Source organism: Anopheles bellator, chromosome X (assembly GCF_943735745.2).
Source record: "Anopheles bellator chromosome X, idAnoBellAS_SP24_06.2, whole genome shotgun sequence".
In the NCBI taxonomy this organism is placed as follows: domain Eukaryota; kingdom Metazoa; phylum Arthropoda; class Insecta; order Diptera; family Culicidae; genus Anopheles; species Anopheles bellator.
Genome location: NC_071287.1, coordinates 4,788,540 through 4,806,501, shown reverse-complemented (window position 1 = coordinate 4,806,501; position 17,962 = coordinate 4,788,540). Strand labels below are relative to the sequence as shown.

Sequence of the window (17,962 nt, the reverse complement as noted above, 5' to 3'; positions counted from 1 at the left end):
GATTCATGAACCTTGGCGTCTTAATTAAAAAGACCCAACTTAATTTAATCCAAACAATCTGGACTAAAAAAAATCCCTAACTGCAGAAAGGACCACATGACAAAAATATGTATGGTTAAAATTGTTCTTCTGTAGCAATGATCCCAAAGTACAGCAAAACTATCATTCGCACATAATGACTCATTGACTCATTTTTGTTAGATCAAAAGAAATTCTTCTCATCGCCGTATTTCGAAACATCTTTCGCGTTCTTACGCTAGACGTTTTCGCGCTACTCCCTAGACAGACAGTGGAGCCAGATGTTATCCACTAGCTGCGCGGGCAATGGCTTGGCACTTTCACTCTCGTCTCGAGCGAGACGATTAAGTCATCGAGATGGCACCACAAATAACGCCAGGGCGCCCGGCACAACAGTCACAGTTCGCTTGGCGCTCGCACTTGCCTTAAATCAACACCGAAAAAGCCGGACTCTCGAGCCGGACCGGACCGTGGGTGCTCACGCAGAAAATGCGTATTGTTTTCGTTTCGCGCTGAAAATTTTCCCTCAAAAATAATATCACTCCAAAGACGCCGGTCAAGCAATGAAGGCAGCCGTTCAGGTGGGTAAGCTGCAGTTCTGAGATCGAACGCGCAAAAACACTACGCCGGCTCACCGGCTGTAAATTACAGTGATGCAGCTGATTTACATGGTTGAATTACCCAACCCAGACCCGGGCAGGCAGGTTGAGGTCGCTTCACAGTCGAACGGCGACGTTGTGCCGTTTTGCGACGGGGGCCAAAGGATTGGACGGAGCGACAGAGAACCCGAACCCGAAACCGGAAGCCGGAGTACTCGATTAAATAAACGCTGCAGTTGCGGGGGCCGAGTCGACGACCTGACCACCGCCAAGACGGTGTCTACGACGCGACGAATAATTACCGTGTGGCAACGTTGGCTATGAAAAACCGCAAAACCGCTCGCCACACGGTTTACGGTGTGGAGAAAGAAGATGCTCCGCAAAGGTTTCAGCAGCCCCGCCCTTGGTGCAGTGCCTCAAGAAACGGCGCCCAGAAGTCGAAACTTCCGGTGCACCGAAAGAGACAGTCGATATAGATACTCCCATTAGTTTTGCATCAAAATTCAAATCCTTGTTTAAGATGCTTTCCGGGAGTCCGATTTGCATCAAATATGGCCTTCATAAGGCCTCTCACCTGGAAGTTTTGGTTTTGGATTGGCGTAAAACTCTCTGGATCGCTAGCTTCAAACGATTCAATCGTTGAGAGCAGAGGTCCGAAGTTAGTGTTTGGCCATACAGAATCAACTTATAATAAACGATTCCTTTCCAGTCCCACCAGTTCCGTTTGGACATTGGGCGATCTCAAACATCGAGCATCCTTTTCGAATCCAGCTTTGACCAGCAATGGTTTAAAACTATTTCAGGGCCCATCTTTAGCTCCCGATGCCCGACTTTAATTATGTCTGAACAGAATCGATTTGTTCGAAATTGCAGCGTAACTAGCAGTGACAGTATCAACTTTATGAAGTGTCTCCTTGACAACGAGCATAAACCTGAGGTTGTTTGATCGATACCTTGCGCGGTATCGACCGATCCAGAGCCATCCACGCGGAGAGAAAATAATGGATTTCGTAAACCAGTAAACTCTTCGGCCGAGCGCATGAGACACTCTGCGACATTCGGGCCACGAGCCCGAATTGGGAAGTTGTGCGTGCAACCTAATACCAAAGCTCGGGCTCGTGCCCGTCGGTGTCCAATTACCGGCCTGATCTCCTGATGTGACTTCCTCGAAGGCTCCGGCTCCGCTTTTGCAGTGAGACTTTTCCAAGTATAACGCCGCCAGGGGCAAGGGCTATGCATCGAGCCTGTGCGAGGCTGTGTTTATTGGTAGCATTAACGTGGCAGCGCTTCCGATCCGCAACAGTCCGCCAGCCAGCGATAATGGCCAGCTGTGGAATGTGTGGGACTCCTCTTGGGCAGGACACTTGGTGGCGAACATCTGAACACACTTAGCGCGAAGGATCTTCGGCTTGGAGCTGGGCTACTCGGGAAGTCGGTGAAACTCTAGACAATAATGCACACCATTCGGGGTCTCGCTCCTCTCCTCGGAGAGGGTGTAGGTTCCGAGTGTGTTTGTGTACTTCCGGCCTGACATAGAGACTGCGGAAATTGGTTGGAAAACCGCAAACAAGGACCGACGATTGCCGGTCCTCACGAAACTGGCTGCCCCGGGAGAAGGAAGAAGCCGATTTCTATGGTGATTGAATCTGGTTGCTATACCCCAAACAAACAATCCACCCCGCCCCGGTGGGGACCTCCCCGTCAGCAAACTTCGTCACGCGGAGCGGAGCACCCTTCGAATACCGGGAACGAGGGAAATTGAGGAATCGAGCAAAAGGCCCGTACGACCGGATCTCGCTGGCCCAACGGGCGCAACGGACATCTGTCCGGGATCGGCCGGAAATGGCTGAGCACCCACGTTCCAGGACCTTCCGCGAGGACCTCCGGTTCGATTCGAAGCTCCCGAACCCCAACCACGCAGTCCACGAACTACAGGAGCGCTGCGCACCCCTCGCACGGCGTAGCCGGTGGTGCAGAACCTCGAATTGCAATTACCGGTCCCGGACCCCAAGTTTCCAACGATTCAGCTGCACCTCCCTGTACGCCGTGTTTACGATTCCAATCTCTCCGACTTCGACACCGAACGAATCTACATCGCGTTGGAAGGAGACCGAAGAAACCAGACATCCCCGTACAGGATGCGTCGGCGGATGATGATGATGATGATGTAGGAGACAACACCCGAAGAACAAGAAGTGCGAGAAGAATCCATCGAGATCCTAGAGCGAAACCCTCCGTCCGAGCGGCCGATCCTTCGCAGGATCACCGGTCGCCGGGGTTTATGGAAAGGACAAATTTATAGCCACCACTTGGGATCGGGACCGCCCGATGCTATCTGGGTCCCGTGTCCCGTCGCTTCCTTCGTGGACGAGATCTCGACGCGACGCGTGCCCCGCGTCTGCTTGGCCGGACGTCGGCCAAGGAATTCCGGGAAAAGGACGAGCAGACAATGCAGGCTGTGCGTGCGCGCGCGCGCGACGGGCCCACGTTTTCTACTTCTTCTCCGACGAATCCACTGGTTCTCTGGCAAACACGCGCGGAGCGCGGTAGCTTTGGCATTTTAATGCCAACGGAAATCAGTCTCTCAGTTAGAGGAAAACCTAAGGATCCAGGCACACCCAGGATCAGGACCCAGGATCTGATAGCGGGCATCTCCCGCATCTTTCCACCACCGGGCGTGCTGCGGTACATCTTCATTTTCGTCTGCCTGCCCGGGGTCCTTTTCCCTTTTTTGAAGCCCGCACTCCGAAGGGCGTGTGTCGTGGACCGATTATTGTCACAAAGTTGCGGGGCATCCCAACTCCGTCCTGGGGCTCTGGCCTCTTGGAAACGGGAACGATTTGTTTGTCTGTTACTTTTGAACGATTCTAGCCCGATACCGATCGTTTGCCGTGATGATCGATCGATTGAACCAGAGATAAAGCAGGGCCAGCGACCAGACCAGAGATAGAAGGAAAGAAAGAGAATACAGAAAGAAATTAAGCAATTCACCAATGTGCAGTAGTAAGCAAGCCGAAAATATCCTCTCCCTAAGCCGTGAGCCGTAAGCCGTTCCGAAAGTCCGCCTTGTTCCTATTTGTGGCGAGTCCTGTTGGCGAGCTCTGGAATTGCTGCTGCTGTGGAAGTCCACAAATCGGGTATCGGGAAGCAGCTAGAATCAGGACCAGGATCCAGCCATCAGTCCAGTGCTGCCGTAGGACCAGGAGTCCCTTAACGGAATTACCGGATTACGGGCTCCAGTTGACAAAACAGACAGGCCACCAGGTCCGAAAGGATTACGGCAGAAGCCAGATCCTCCGTTAAGCCTCGGATCCCGTCGGTAAATGGGGCTTAGCACCAGTGGCGGGATCTAATAAGATTTGCCTCAATTAGTAGCCCTCAACACGATGACCTAACCGATGGTGACCTAACGGGTAGAATCCGAAGCACAATTCCCCGGCCATCCCTACCTAGAGTTAGTTTCGCCGTCTCTTCCCCAGCTGGTTGTGACCAAACGAACTGGGAACGAAACAACGCACTCCAGACAGAGCGTGCCCGGCCGAATGCCAACACACCAGATTCAAATCCGGACCGAGCCCGACGTCGACGTTACATTTGGCTGAGCGCGCGCGCGCGCACACGACCAGACCGCAGCTTATCCGATTGTTGTGTAATTTCACGGCTGATCTCTCCGGACGATCGAGTGCCGCCCGGGTCTTCTCCGGTCGGCCCGGCCGAAATCGGTCGGCCAACTAATCCGCAGGGCGTGTGCCGGCCGACCGGCCGGCTGCAGGTGGATGGTACGTGCTCGCGACAATCGATCGCGGCCACGTCTGGAGACCAGAGGCATCGAAGCGAAGCTCTACTACCCTCACGTGTGCACCGTGTGGTCTGCAGAGCGCGTCGGCCCGAAACGCATTCATTACGCTCGGTGAGGCTCGGTGATTCGGCACAGTTCTGAGCCTGGCTCTGGCACACCTTTTGACCTTGGTTTTTACCGGCGGCGAATATCGGGACCGGAGACAAACGTCGCAGCACTGACTGCCTGGCGGACTGACTGACTGTCGCATACGCATCTGTCATTGCGGCGGCACCACCAGAGGCACGTGTTTGGTTGCGTGTGTCGCGCTGGACACTCGGGACTCAGTTAACCCGTGCGGTGAGCTATCGCCGAACGCCCAGAGCAGCGACCTTGCAGCGTACGCTCACGTGGCGCGGCGAGGTCCCCTCACCGGAAGGGAATCGATGATGAGCTGGGTTGGGTTGGGTCTGCCTTTTTGCATACCGGGCAAATACTTGATCGGAATCGTGCCCCGCAAATCACCTGGATCCTAGGATCCTGGGCTGTGGAGCTCCCATGTTCTGGGAAATCCGTCCCGGAGAAGTCGTTGGAACAGGCCCCTTTGAACTGGGAATTTAGTATATGGGGGTGATCTGTTTGGAGTCACTAAATTACCGATTACTTGACACTCGGAAACGTCAAACTTCATTCTGGAAGTTTGTTGAACAGTTTGACATTTGCGAACCTCGCGATCTTCGGAGCCCACAAACACTAGATGGAGCCCCGCACCCTATGATACACTGCATTTCATAATGATAAAGCGCTGAACCTATTTTTCGTCGATGAGGAATCAATTAGTTTTGCAAAATAAATAATATCCATTGTTTGGTTTTCAGAAATAAAAATTATTTTGGCTTAGGGAGCCAAAAAACGATAAAACGGCTGTTTCCAAATGATAGCTTCATTATGTACATAATTATGTATTATTTAAGAATATATCCCAGTAAAAATGAATGAAATTTATGATGTTTTAATAATCGGTGGCCTCTCCACTACAATTTTCCATTTCCTGAAATATACGTTTTGGCATACTTTCGGATAGGTTCTTTAGCATGTTCATCGACAGGGAATGCCAAGCATTTCTAATCGCCACTTCAATCGTCTGTATGTTTTCGTACTGCTAGCAATTCGCATAGATCTTTCGAACTAGGATTCCCGAAGCATTCTCAATAGGGTTGAGATCTGGAGAAACAGATCTCATAAAATTAACTCCCAAATGTTCCAAGTAAGCTTTCGTTGCCCTACTTGCATGGACAATTGCATTATCCTGCTGGAAAATTAGCTGGTGGTGGTTGAAACGATGCAGCTATGGCTTCAAAGTACTCTCCAGAATGGCCACTGTTCATTCGTAAAGGAACTATTGCTAAATTACGTTTAGCTTGGCTGTTAAACGCACCCCATATGATACCTCCGCCATAATTCTGTCATCTAAAATAACGAGGTTCCCGTCTTGATACGGCTCATCAAGATTGAATTTCTCTTCGTCACTCTAAATGACCTGAACTTAAAAAAAAACTAAAATTTTGGAGAACTCAATGTATCGATAGCTTACATAATTCCATTCATCTTTCCATGACACATGCTCGTTCGCCAACTTGCAATCTTGCTGCTTTGTGGTGTATCTTCATTGCTGGAATTTTTCTCATTGATTCTTTGACAATGCTTACAGAGGAACTAAGAGTTCTCCAGATTGTGGCATAGCCAACAGTCATGTGCAATTCATTCTTAATACGCCGACAACTTTTCGTAGTGTTAGACGCAGCTTTAACTACTCTTCGTTCATCTCGAGGGTAAAGTATTGGGTGTTTAAATTAATTCTTTCGCGATTTTATTCACATTTGTGACCTAGCTACAGCAACAAAACGTATGACTACTTTAATGAAAGTATTGTATCTTGTATCAGGCTGTATCTGGAGCTTTTTACATTTAGGATTCTTCCAATAGCTCCACTTTTGATCACCAGTGACAATTCGGTACAAGAACCCCTTTTTCCTCCCGTGCAAGCAGTAATAAAAAAGTACTCTCCGCAAAAACGCTTTATCAGGCACGAAACATGACATGTTCAAATGCATAAAAAAAGGGTTGTTTACACTTTGATCAAACAACCTATACTGCGTTAGATGCGTAATGATAGTAGCTATCAAACACATGTTTCATAAAAAAAATATTAGTTATATAAAGTGAGTACATCCATCTATTGTAAAACGGAAGGAATTAATTCAAACACCTAATAGTTTTGGCCGTCCAGATCCGACTCCCGAGTCCCACATTCCGATGGATCTTTCAAACAGTTCTGACAACCTTCGGAGATCGTCTTAGTAATGAGGCTATTTCACGATTTGATTTCCCAACACTATGATACGCTTTAATTTTCCCTTTTTCGCCTTCTCCTGATGGAGTTCCACGACCCAATTTTGAACAAAATGGTCAATTGACTATAGGAAAATTACGAAACTACTAACATTAAAAAATTTGACTAGGACTAGAAGCTGGACTAGGATTGACTTTTACAAGTGAGGCTAACAGCCGTTTTATCGTTTTTTGGCTCCCTAAGTCAAAATAATTTTTATTTCGGTAAACCAAACAATGGATATTATTTCTTTTGCAAAACTAATTGATTCCTCACCTACGAAAAATAGGTTCAGCGCTTTATCTTAGCCTCTGTCTGAAAAAACGGATGGGCCTATCATTATCAAAAGCAGTGTAGTAGTAGTACGCCGGCATGTAAACAACATGACGACACATGGACACATACACCCCTGTGCTCGGAGCAGAAGAAACGAAACGTTCGAGCGTGAAAAAAAGCAGGCAAAAGTAGAACCCTGTGGGGCTTGTGGTGTGGTGCCGCCTCAGAAGGTCAGGTATGCAAATGGATGCACCTTCTAACGGAGGTTGTGTAGACCACTGCAAATTTCGCAAGCAAATCGCCTTGCACACACACATACACAGATACGGACACTCACACGCGTCGCTCACGGGGGCCACTGCACTTACTAATTTGCACATCGCTCCTCCTCAGAGTACATCGCTCGACACTCGACGCGCGCGTTGATCGGCGTTGTCGTCCCCACGGCCAGCGTCCAGGTGAACTGTTGGTGATGATCTACGTCAGATCTACGTCTAGCGTAGCGATGGTCTCAATGGTTAATCATTGATTAGGTTGATTGGGAGAGGGTGTCAGCCGTCAGGTTGATCGGGGGGCAGGGGCTTCTGGAAGATCCTGAGACACTCACTCACTCGCAATCTTTGGCCCGAGCACCGAGCTAAGCACGGAGTCGCAGCCAGCCATTTTTCCAGGTCCGGCCCGCAACTGACGGTCCGCACTGACCGGGTGGCTGCCATCATCTGGGTGAAGGTGGTGCCAGCCAACCGAAACCCTCTTGTCCCAGATTGCCCCGCCAGTTGCGTCCGTCAGTTTCCGCGCCTTCTGTGCGTATCCTGCTTCCCCCCCCACGCCTACTGGTCCCAACCAGCCCCTCCCAGTCAGCGGTGACAGGTGACACCGATGAATTAGTCATTAGTCGTCGATTAACAATTTAATCGATTAAAGTTTATTGCTACAAGAGCGCTGCGAGCACGCTGTTTTGCATTTCGACGTGGGCCACCACCTGGGGGTCAGCACATACACGCATGTGTGAGCGATTATAAATACCTGACACGGTGCCGACAGCAGCGACAGAGCAGTAGCCGGGATCGTCGGTGGTGCCTCGCCACTGCACTTCGAGTATTCGATCTAGACAGCGCTAAACACACGCTTGGCGACAGGTAGAGAGACAGACAGACTGACAGCGTCGTGATAGTGCGGTTCTTGGAGGTCCTCTCGGACTCGGACTTCAGGGAAGTGTCCCAACTGTTTTCCAACAGAGAAAGAGAGAGAGAGATAGTATTTCCGTAGCGTTCACAGCGCAGTGTTTAGAAGCGCCCAGCGATGAGCTTTGATACGGTTCCGGATGTCGTCACCAGGGCTGGTAGCTCTTGGGTGCTGCCAGTGACGGTGGTCGCGGCCCTGTCGGTGGTCAGCGTCACGCTGTTCCACCTGTGGATGCAGACGCGACGCTACGTCAAGCTGGGCAACCTGATCCCGGGGCCGGTCGCTTACCCGCTGATCGGGAACGCGAACCTACTGCTCGGCAAGACGCACAACCAGATCATGGAGAAGGCGATGGAGCTGAGCTACATCTACGGGACGGTGGCGCGTGGCTGGATCGGCTACCATCTGGTCGTGTTCCTGACCGAGCCGGCCGACGTCGAGATCATCCTGAACAGCTACGTGCACCTGGAGAAGTCGAGCGAGTACCGGTTCTTCAAGCCGTGGCTCGGTGACGGGCTGCTGATCAGCTCGGGCGACAAGTGGAAGCACCACCGGAAGCTGATCGCGCCCACCTTCCACCAGAACGTGCTGAAAACGTTCGTCGACGTGTTCAACGACAACAGCCGGGCGGTGGTCGAGCGGATGCGGAAGGAGGTGGGCCGTGAGTTCGACTGCCACGACTACATGAGCGAGGTGACGGTCGACATCCTGCTGCAGACGGCCATGGGTTCGACGCGCACCGGCGACAACAAGGAGGGCTTCGAGTACGCGATGGCAGTCATGAAGTAAGTTCCAATGACGTTGGCTAGCTCTCTGTCTCTCTCTCTCTGTCTCTGGTCTCTAATACTTCTCCTATTCTCTGGGCTCTCTGGGCTACTACTACTGCTGTGAAGAATGTGTGACATCCTGCACAAGCGCCAGCTGAAGATTCACCTGCGGCTCGATCCGCTCTTCAACCTGACCCGGGTCGCGAAGGAACAGGAGCGCCTGCTCCAGATCATCCACGGGCTGACGCGCAAGGTGGTGCGCGAGAAGAAGGCCCTGTTCGAGCGGAACGCGGCCGAGGGTCGGATGCCTTCGCCCTCGCTGACGGAGATCATCGGCAAGGAGGAGAAACCGGGCGAAGCGGCCCCGGCGGCGCCGGCCTTCATCTCGCAGGGTTCGCTGCTGCGGGACGATCTGGACGAGCTGGACGAGAACGATATCGGCGAGAAGCGGCGGCTCGCGTTCCTCGATCTGATGATCGAAACGGCCTCGACCGGGGCCAACATTAGCGACGAGGAGATCAAGGAGGAGGTGGACACGATCATGTTCGAGGGCCACGACACGACGGCGGCCGGCTCGAGCTTCGTGCTGTGTCTGCTCGGCATCCACCAGGACGTGCAGGAGCGGGTGTACGCCGAGCTGCAGCAGATCTTCGGCCGGTCGCACCGGAAGGCCACGTTCGCGGATACGCTCGAGATGAAGTACCTGGAGCGGGTGATCTTCGAGTCGCTGCGCATGTTCCCGCCGGTCCCGATGATCGCGCGGAAGCTCAACGAGGACGTGCGGCTGGCGTCGCGTGACTGCACCGTGCCGGCCGGGACGACGGTCGTGATCGGCACGTACAAGATCCACCACCGGGAGGACCTCTACCCGGAGCCGGAGCGCTTCAACCCGGACAACTTCCTGCCGGAGCGCACCCAGAACCGCCACTACTACAGCTACATCCCGTTCAGTGCCGGCCCCAGGAGTTGCGTAGGTAGGTTTCGGCCCCAGCCCTCTCCCCCCGAAAAGAGTCCAGAGACTATATCTTCGCTCCCCGCTATCCCACACGCGCGCCCCGTAGGTAGGAAATACGCTATGCTCAAGCTGAAGGTGCTCCTGTCAACGATCCTGCGCAACTACCGCGTTCTGTCGAACGTCACCGAGAAGGACTTCAAGCTGCAGGGCGACATCATCCTGAAGCGCACCGACGGTTTCCGCGTGCAGCTAGAGCAGCGGGCCCACTGATCCTGAGCCACGTGTGCGCCATGTCTGCCTGTGTTCGTGTGTGTGTGTGTGTGTGTGTGTGTTCATGTTACAGGTAGCTTGCTATCCTGCTCAGTTCAGGCGATTGACATTGACAACGAACAACGCGTCTAACGTCCGTGGTCCGTCTTTCGCTAATTGAATTGTTCGAAGATAGACGCGATAGACAGAGAGAGAGAAAGAGAGAGAGAGAGAAAGAGAGAGAGAAAGAGAGAGAGAGCGTGGAAGGATACAGAATCGAAGTCCAGGCCAGCTAACCAGCCTTAATTTCCCATTGAACTTCACAGCGAAAGGCATAGATATAGAGCGAAACGATGGAGAGATGGAGGGACCGACGGAGAGAGGAGGGAAAGAGGTAGACCGTACACAAAGTGTGTGTTTAATAGATAAAATAAAAAGTCTAAAAGCGTACTGATAAGCCCCGGGAAGCGAGCTCCCGTAGACCTTCCTGCGGGGAACCTCTGTGAGTTGAGTTACAGATCACAGACGCCACGAGTTCACTAAAAGGATTACGTCTGGCCGTCGGGATTGTGCAGGGAGCGGGGACCAGGACCAAACTCTCGATTGGCCCCTGTCCAACGCGCGGCATGTTCCGAATCCATCAGCAATCCCCCGAGAGGGACCGTTCTAATGACTGCCATTTAAGATAAGCCTGCCAATAATCCGTATCTATCCGGTGACCGAGTGGGCGACGACGACGATGAAACCCGGAGAAGCGAAGTGAAGTCTCGTAGAACCCCGGCCGCTTATCAGCCGTGTAAAGGTAGAAGGCTCTCGATTGCCCTCTACAGCTGTACGTCTACCCAAAGGAAGACATTTCTTGTCTACGTTTTTATTATTCTTTTTTCGCTGCTGGAAAAAACATCCCGACCGCAGTTATGACCGAAGAAGCCGCCAGCCTTGGGTCGCTTATCGGAACCAACGAAGGAGCTGTGTAGGTGTTTGGCGTAGTTGGCGCGTCGGGCAGGTCCCGTACTAGTACGATCGTCCAGGAAACCCACGGAGAAAGGTTAGATCGAGAAGTCGAGACGGATCGACCGGATCCAGACAATGGACGAGTTGACTGAGTCTAGACGGTCTAGAGCACTTTCGCCGTCGACGGGACCACAAGCGATACCAGCGTGTGTGTCAATCAGATAATCGAACGAGCTGGGACACCTTTCACCGGTGCGTGTCACCTTCACATTCTTATCGGTTTCGTCCTGGCTTTTGCTGTCTTTTTTTTCCTTCCAAAGTAACAAAATAATTAAATCAACAACACGCTTGTCGTGGAGTCTTGTTTTCCTAGTCCAGGTCCAGGCTCAACAGGTACGCGCCATCGCCCTAGGCCCCTAGGACTCCTGCCGAGTCGTTTAACCACCACTATCTAGCATCTGGCCTGCTCCGCAGGAGGCGCCCCGGCCTGTGTGTTCCTGGCTCTCGTGACGGGGAAAGGTGGCGAAAATATTAACACGTCCCAACAGGCAGGTATTTGCGGAAACTGACACAACCGAGGCTCCCGAGGCTGGTCCACCTTAGGTTCTGGGTGGCACCTCGCCTATTTGAATGCGAGCGCATTGTTGAGGGGTCAACTCTCCGGCCGGACAGCTCAATTGCGGGACGCGCAATGTGAAGAACTTCCACGCACAAAAGCCGAATCACAATCCCAGCCATCTCCTGTAGAGCCATCGGGCCCAATTCGCCAACTCTCACCGAGAGAGCCTCAGCCTCAGATCACAAAATGATGATCACGGCGCAAAAAAGGACTACGGACTTCGACATTAACAACAGGGGGAGAAAAAAACAACCCAAGAGGAAAGGAACTAGGAGTCGAGGAGGACAAAGAGCGAGAAAGGTCGTCGGGTCTTCGTCGTGCATAATTGCGGTGCGCTGTGGTGGGCCCGGCGATCCCGTCCCGGACACCCCCCGGTGCTCGGTGGTGTCCTGAACCGATTCTATCGTGGATTGTAGATCTTCCGGCCACGGCCAATCCCGATCAAGATTGCACGGACGTGGCGTGTGGGCCTCCATCATGGGCGGAGAGACACTTCTGCGAATTCTGCCTCGCCTTAGTCATCGCCAGGCAGTGACACGCGCCGCGTGACGCCCGGCAACACTGTAAACACAGTGTATTAAACGCTCCAGATAGTGTCCGAGAGAGATAGAGAGAGAGAGAGAGAGCAGCAGGAAAAGATACACAACAGTGTTGTCGATTGGAGTTGTCACAAAAAAAACCCAGTCCGGACGATGCAAATGTTGACATAACGAATAACGAGCCCGCAGGATGGAGAAGAGTGATAAAAAGAGAAGAGACCAGGCCCAGAGTCAACGGGCGGGAGGCCCGTTATCAGTTACCCCAGATTTATTGCATCCTCCTCCATGCGGCTGACTTCCGAACGTGTGAGTTCCCCGATCAATCGAATCAATTCACGCCCTTACGGCGCCCGTACTTCCTGCGCGCGCCCGACTTGGCTGAGCTGGTGTGAAGAAGGTAAACAGAGCCAATTACAAACGTCAAACTGGCACCCCGGGCCCGTGGAGTAACGGACGACCAACGGATTTTCTGGATCGGGCTCCCCAGAGCTGCTAGATATCTCTGAGGTGAGATAGCTGAGCCCTATCAGAACCACGGCAGCCCCGGTTCGATGGCTCGTTATCGATGTGCGGTTCCTGGGGACCGCGTACGAGTTGCGAACGACGCTACCACGAACAATATCGGGCAATTGTTCCCTCGGGGAAGGCCGGGGACGCTAGATTCGGTCCTCGACACCTCTTTCGGCGACCTCTCGTAATCGCGTACGGCATCGCATTGTTGTTAGGGGCCCATACGAAACCTGACTGCCAACTTCCGCTATAGCTGGCTGGTTGGATAATTACTGGCCCCAGCTCGTCCGCATCCGGGATCCGGCCCAAAGCACGGCCCTGTCACGCAAGTGCATCCGCGCATGTACGTTCGGGCGGAAGCGACTTCCTGGTCCACGACCGGGAACTTCCAAGTCCACGCGCCGCCCGGCAGGACCCTCACAATTGCACATCCGTTGCGGCGCGAGCGTCCGCGCCCGGCCCTAGCCCAACGCGAACGGAACGGATTCCGATTTTCGGTTTTGTTTCTGCTTCCGGAAGAGCGAACACCCCGCACCGCAGCTTCCCCCGCAAGGTTCGCTGGTCAAACCCCTCTCGTCTGGATCGTCCGCAGACAGCCAAGTTCAAGGACAATACATACGGTTTTTTTTTTTTAATTCTGATATTTGTTCTGCTGACAGCGGACTCGGCCAGGCGCAGAGGGACCGTTTTTCCCTGGACCTTTTGGTAAATGGTCTGCACAGCCGACGAGAGGAAATCGCAGCCGCAGTCGCAGCCACAGCCTGCACCCTTCCTCCGCCTCATCCGAATGTCTAAGATTTCGTTCTGTAATTTCACTCTATTCCTTTCCTTGTCTCGACCGGTCTCTACGATTCAGCTCTTCGGGCGCGGGGCCCCTGGGACCCGGCGTGCGTCCTCTGCTCCGCGGAGTACTGCACCGCTTTGGACATTCTCTCTCTTCACCCCCTCCCCCTCCCCCGCGACGCACTTTTGTTTGTACTCCCACCGTGCTGCTTTTGGATGATGGGATCTTTTCTTACACATTTGAAAGGACGTTTTTCCCGTTTTTGTTGTTTTTTCTGTTTTCTCTTTTCAGGATCCCTTTTTATGGGTTTCTCTCTCTCTCTCCCTCTCTCTCACTCTGATTCCATTTTCGTCTTTCCCCCGCGTCCTGTCCCGTCACGGCTTTCGACAACTACTTTTTTCGTTCGTTTCTTTTTTGTTGTTCAATAAACGGATGCTGCGATCTGAGCCCCGTTACGACGATCGGCAGAGGATTGTTCCAGGTCCAGGTATCCTGGCGAAAGCGAGGACAAGGACGAGCTAGGCTAGCTAGCGACGCACGTGGATGGTTGGCTGCCAGTCGATGAGGTCCTGCACCGAGTCTACTTACCTGCTGCGCTACATCTACGAGCGAATCGAGTCAGTGTTTTTCGGACCACGTTAGGTTAGGTAACGCGCACTCCGATCGGGTCTCCGAGGGTCATCACAAGAGAAATCACAAGTTTTCATTGTTTATCAGCCTTCAGGCTTTCAGTTTTTAATTCCTTTGTCCACGCATCCCGCATCTCGTAGGTGGTCGATTCCAATTTGCCGAATAATTCCCCAAGCAATAATTCCCCAAATACAATAAGACGCGCAGTAATGGGCTTTGCAGCTTTAAATCCCAACACTACAGCGCGTGCGTGCGTGTTGTAGAGTCTACACTCTATTTGCTATGTGCAATCAAAACGACGAATAAACTCACTTCATAACTTAACGAATAACATACGCCGGCTAAGGACTATAGGGTAAACATAACTCTCTCTCTCTCGCTTCTTCTCTTTCTTTAATTCCTCCTCTCTCTCTCTCTCTTTTTCTCCCTTGCACTTTTTTCTCCTATTCTTTGTTGCTCATCGTCTAAAAGGCACTGCTTAACACTTAAGTCACTGGTCGCGTTAACCGATCGTTCGGTAGATTAATCAAAGCACATCGAATACGACAAAAGGGACTGGTCAAACGTTAGTGATCAGGGATGCGTAAGCGCATCCTGTGGGGATGCTTAGGAATTAGTAGCATTCAAACCAAACCCCTTACGGGCTCCCGCGGGGTCTACTCTCTAGGATTATACGACTTGCACCGGGCACCGACCTACTGCGTACGCCGCGGTCCGGTCTCGCAACCGTTACCTATCTCCCTAACAATAAATAGTGCATACAACACCGTACACTCCTATGTCTTGCTGTGGGGACGTTCAACTATCGTTAGTAACATAGAACTACAACAACATCGACTCAAACTAACCACTAAGAAAAGGCACTCTCTGTTTGCTGGCGGCGACAGGACTGACACGGCTTGGTTGGAAGGAAGTAGCGCGCCGTTGTGGACCGAACCCCCCGAACCGATCGCACCCTGAGATCGAAAGATCTTCTCCTCCCGCTGCCCCGTCCCCTCCTACTCCCCTCTACACGGCGAGTGTACATTCAATGTACAATCGATTCCGGGCTGCACACGGATGCTCGTGGAACACCTCACCGGGCAGCAGCCACTACTGCTGCGCCCGCCCTCCCCCTGTCGTCCTTGACTAGATAGATCGTCTGTGCATTCCCGCGTGCACTGCAATGCGCCTGCTGCGCCTCACACTCTCGGCTCCTCGGTTCGGGTTGGTTCGCTCGGGCGTTGAAGTGTTAAGGGCTCTGTTAAGCAACGAAACGGGGAAGAACACGTTAGATAACCCGTAAGCCTGTGGGTGGTGCACAGTTTCACAACAGTGGCATGCGGCCTTGTTTTTGGGGGCTTGCCCGGGACTTACCGTGTGCACCGCGCGATGATGGCTGATTGGAGAATGGGTTTTTGTTTTTCTGCTGAGACAGACAGGAGCAGCTATTGCTGCTGCCACCAGGAGATGGCATCGAGCAGCTCCTCGTCGTCCGGGTTTTGCGGGCTAAGCTCCTCCTCGTACGGTGAGTCGTCGTACAGCTCGGTCTTCAACTGGGGCAGCGACGCCGCCGATGGCTGATGGTGGTGGTGTTGATGGTGCTGTTGCTGCTGCTGTTGCTGCTGCTGCAGGGGTTGCTGCTGCTGTACCGAATGGTGTCCGCTCAGGACGTAGTTGCCGTTTCCGTTGGTTGCCCCGGCCAACTCGTTGATCGCTGCTCCTGCACCGTGCAGGGTGGTGGCGCCGTGAAGATGATGGTAGCTTCCAGGGCCGATACCACCGATGCCGTGGTCCGAGCCGTACGACGGGGTCGGCGAGTTCAGTGGGTCCACGTACATGTCGTACGGTTCGTGCTTGAAGCCAGCCCCGATCTGGGTCGTACCGCCGTAGCAACCGTGTAGTGGGGTGGTGTTGCCGGCACCACCGCCAACGGCGACTTGGGACGAGCTGTCCGAGATGTGCGACGGTGTCGGCGAAGAAGCAATCGATGGCTCCGACATCGTGCCATAGTAGGTGGAGCCGGACGAGCAGACGGAGCTGTTGGATAGTTGTTGCTGTTGCTGTTGCTGCTGGTTGTTGCCACCGGTGCCCGAGGTGGCCGGCGGTGCCTTGATCGACCGTGCAGACCCGGTCCCCAGCACTGGCGGTGGGCCGGTGACGACGAGATCACCTCCGTTCTCCTCCAGCAGGCGCTGCAGGCTGCGGATGTACTCGACCGCCAGGCGCAGGGTGTCCACCTTGCTGAGCTTCTTGTTGGCACCGCGCGATCCGTTCGTCAGGGCGGTCACCACCGTCAGCGGGATGTGCTGGCGCAGGTTCGCGAACCCATTGTTCACCTGCTTGACGCGGTTCCGCTCGCGGGCGTTGCGCCGCTGCACCGAGGCTGATTGCTGAGGCGTCGCATACGGGAGCCCACAGTACGCGTACTTCTTGCCGACTGCGGCCACCACCGACCGGTCACGGCCCGGATGCTGCTGGTGTTGATCGCCGAGCACTGTCACCTTGCCGGCGGCTCCGGCTGCTCCGGCGGTGCCTCCGGCGGCCAGCAGCAGGGCCGGAGCGATCGGACGCCGTGCCCCGAGGATCGCCGTCGAGCTGACGATGATGTTGCTCTGCATCGACCCATTCACGGCCAGGGTGGCCAACGGTTTGGCCCCCGTCGTCCCCGCCATGTTGTGGATGTTTTGTCCCAGTGCCATACTACGGACCGCTTCCATTAAGTTCGCGCCCAAAAGCGTCGGTTGAATGATGGTGATGAGCTGTCAGTTCAGTCCGCAGCCACAATCGCAGCAATATCTAGATCACCTCGCACACACGGCAACTTAATCAAACGCAAACCACAAACACACCCACGCACCGAATACACTTGCCCGTTTGTTGACAAACGGGCAGAATGACGTTTCCACCGAGACACGAGGCTCGCCGGCAGCAAAAACAAAAACACTTCCGTTCGGGTCCGAGTTCGCGGAGCGAGTGTGATCGATCGATCGATTAGCGGCGCTGATATTGGGGTGAATCGTTCCCGAAAGACTTCCCAGGAGCCAGAGCCAGTGCCAGCGCGCGCGCGCCAAGCGACGGTTACCGGACGAATGAGCGCGTTTGTTGTTTACAACCCGCACGCAGGAACCGTCGTCCGTCCGTCCGTTTCGGGTCGCACCCGAAAAGGCCGATTGGCAGGAATCGGAAGGCAAGAACGGTCTCGTCCCCTCTCTCGCTCTAGCCGCTGCAGTGGATCGTGCTCGATCGCCGGGCTCCTTTGCTACACGCTTGCGCACGGACACCAACACACACACAGAGACGCATGCGCCTAATGCTCTGATCGGGGCCGATCGGGCTGCTGGATGCGGACGGATCAGAAGTTACTCCCGAAATGGTACCTTCCGGGCGTGCGGACTTGCATTTTGTTCAGCTTTACCGTATTTTCGCTCTCACTCCGCAGGATCTTCGAGGATCGCGCTCGCACACACACTCGAGACGATCGGTTTGCGCGACCCGCAAGCAAGCGAGAACGAGAGAGGGAGATCGAGCGCACCGGGACGGAACCGAAGGGACCGAAAAGGATCCTTAAGGAGCGGGGGCCCGGAGAGAGGAGAAACGGCCCGAAAACCGATCGAGCGGCGCGTGGCCCCCGGGACGGGCCCCTAGAAAGAGCAGGACAGCACCCCGGCAGTAGCGGTGCGGGAGTGCGGGAGGGAGACAGAACGATCGCAAAGAGAGATGGTGGT

At 53.8% G+C, this 17,962-nt stretch overlaps 2 protein-coding genes across 3 annotated transcripts; one reads left to right on the top strand and one right to left on the bottom strand.

The window, feature by feature from the left end:
• Positions 1-8,138: 8,138 nt before the first annotated feature.
• On the top strand, positions 8,139-10,630 carry LOC131213418 (cytochrome P450 4g15-like). 2 transcript variants are annotated; one of them, XM_058207454.1, is made up of 3 exons: positions 8,139-9,033; positions 9,142-9,989; positions 10,077-10,630. In XM_058207454.1, exons 1-3 carry the CDS (start codon positions 8,366-8,368, stop codon positions 10,238-10,240), a joined length of 1,680 nt encoding a protein of 559 aa, XP_058063437.1. In that variant the 5' UTR covers positions 8,139-8,365; the 3' UTR covers positions 10,241-10,630. The 2 variants fall into 2 exon arrangements, with proteins under 2 accessions (XP_058063437.1, XP_058063436.1); XM_058207453.1 differs by having other exon boundaries at positions 9,142-9,993; positions 10,081-10,630.
• Positions 10,631-15,682: 5,052 nt separating this feature from the next.
• On the bottom strand, positions 15,683-16,909 carry LOC131213339 (achaete-scute complex protein T4-like). Its single transcript, XM_058207366.1, has 2 exons — positions 16,379-16,909; positions 15,683-16,303 (listed from the first exon to the last, which is right to left on the bottom strand). Exons 1-2 carry the CDS (start codon positions 16,907-16,909, stop codon positions 15,683-15,685), a joined length of 1,152 nt encoding a protein of 383 aa, XP_058063349.1.
• Between the last annotated feature and the right edge of the window lie 1,053 nt (positions 16,910-17,962).

Excerpts from the sequence above, each read along its gene's own strand:
- LOC131213418 (XM_058207454.1), top strand. The coding sequence starts at position 8,366 with ATGAGCTTTGATACGGTTCCGGATGTCGTCACCAGGGCTGGTAGCTCT. Across the intron at positions 9,034-9,141 it reads TACGCGATGGCAGTCATGAA|AATGTGTGACATCCTGCACA; the intron begins GTAAGTTCCAAT and ends ACTGCTGTGAAG. Across the intron at positions 9,990-10,076 it reads CGGCCCCAGGAGTTGCGTAG|GTAGGAAATACGCTATGCTC; the intron begins GTAGGTTTCGGC and ends CGCGCCCCGTAG.
- LOC131213339 (XM_058207366.1), bottom strand. The coding sequence starts at position 16,909 with ATGGCGGGGACGACGGGGGCCAAACCGTTGGCCACCCTGGCCGTGAAT. Across the intron at positions 16,304-16,378 it reads TCGTCACCGGCCCACCGCCA|CAACAGCAACAGCAACAACT; the intron begins GTGCTGGGGACC and ends AACAACCAGCAG.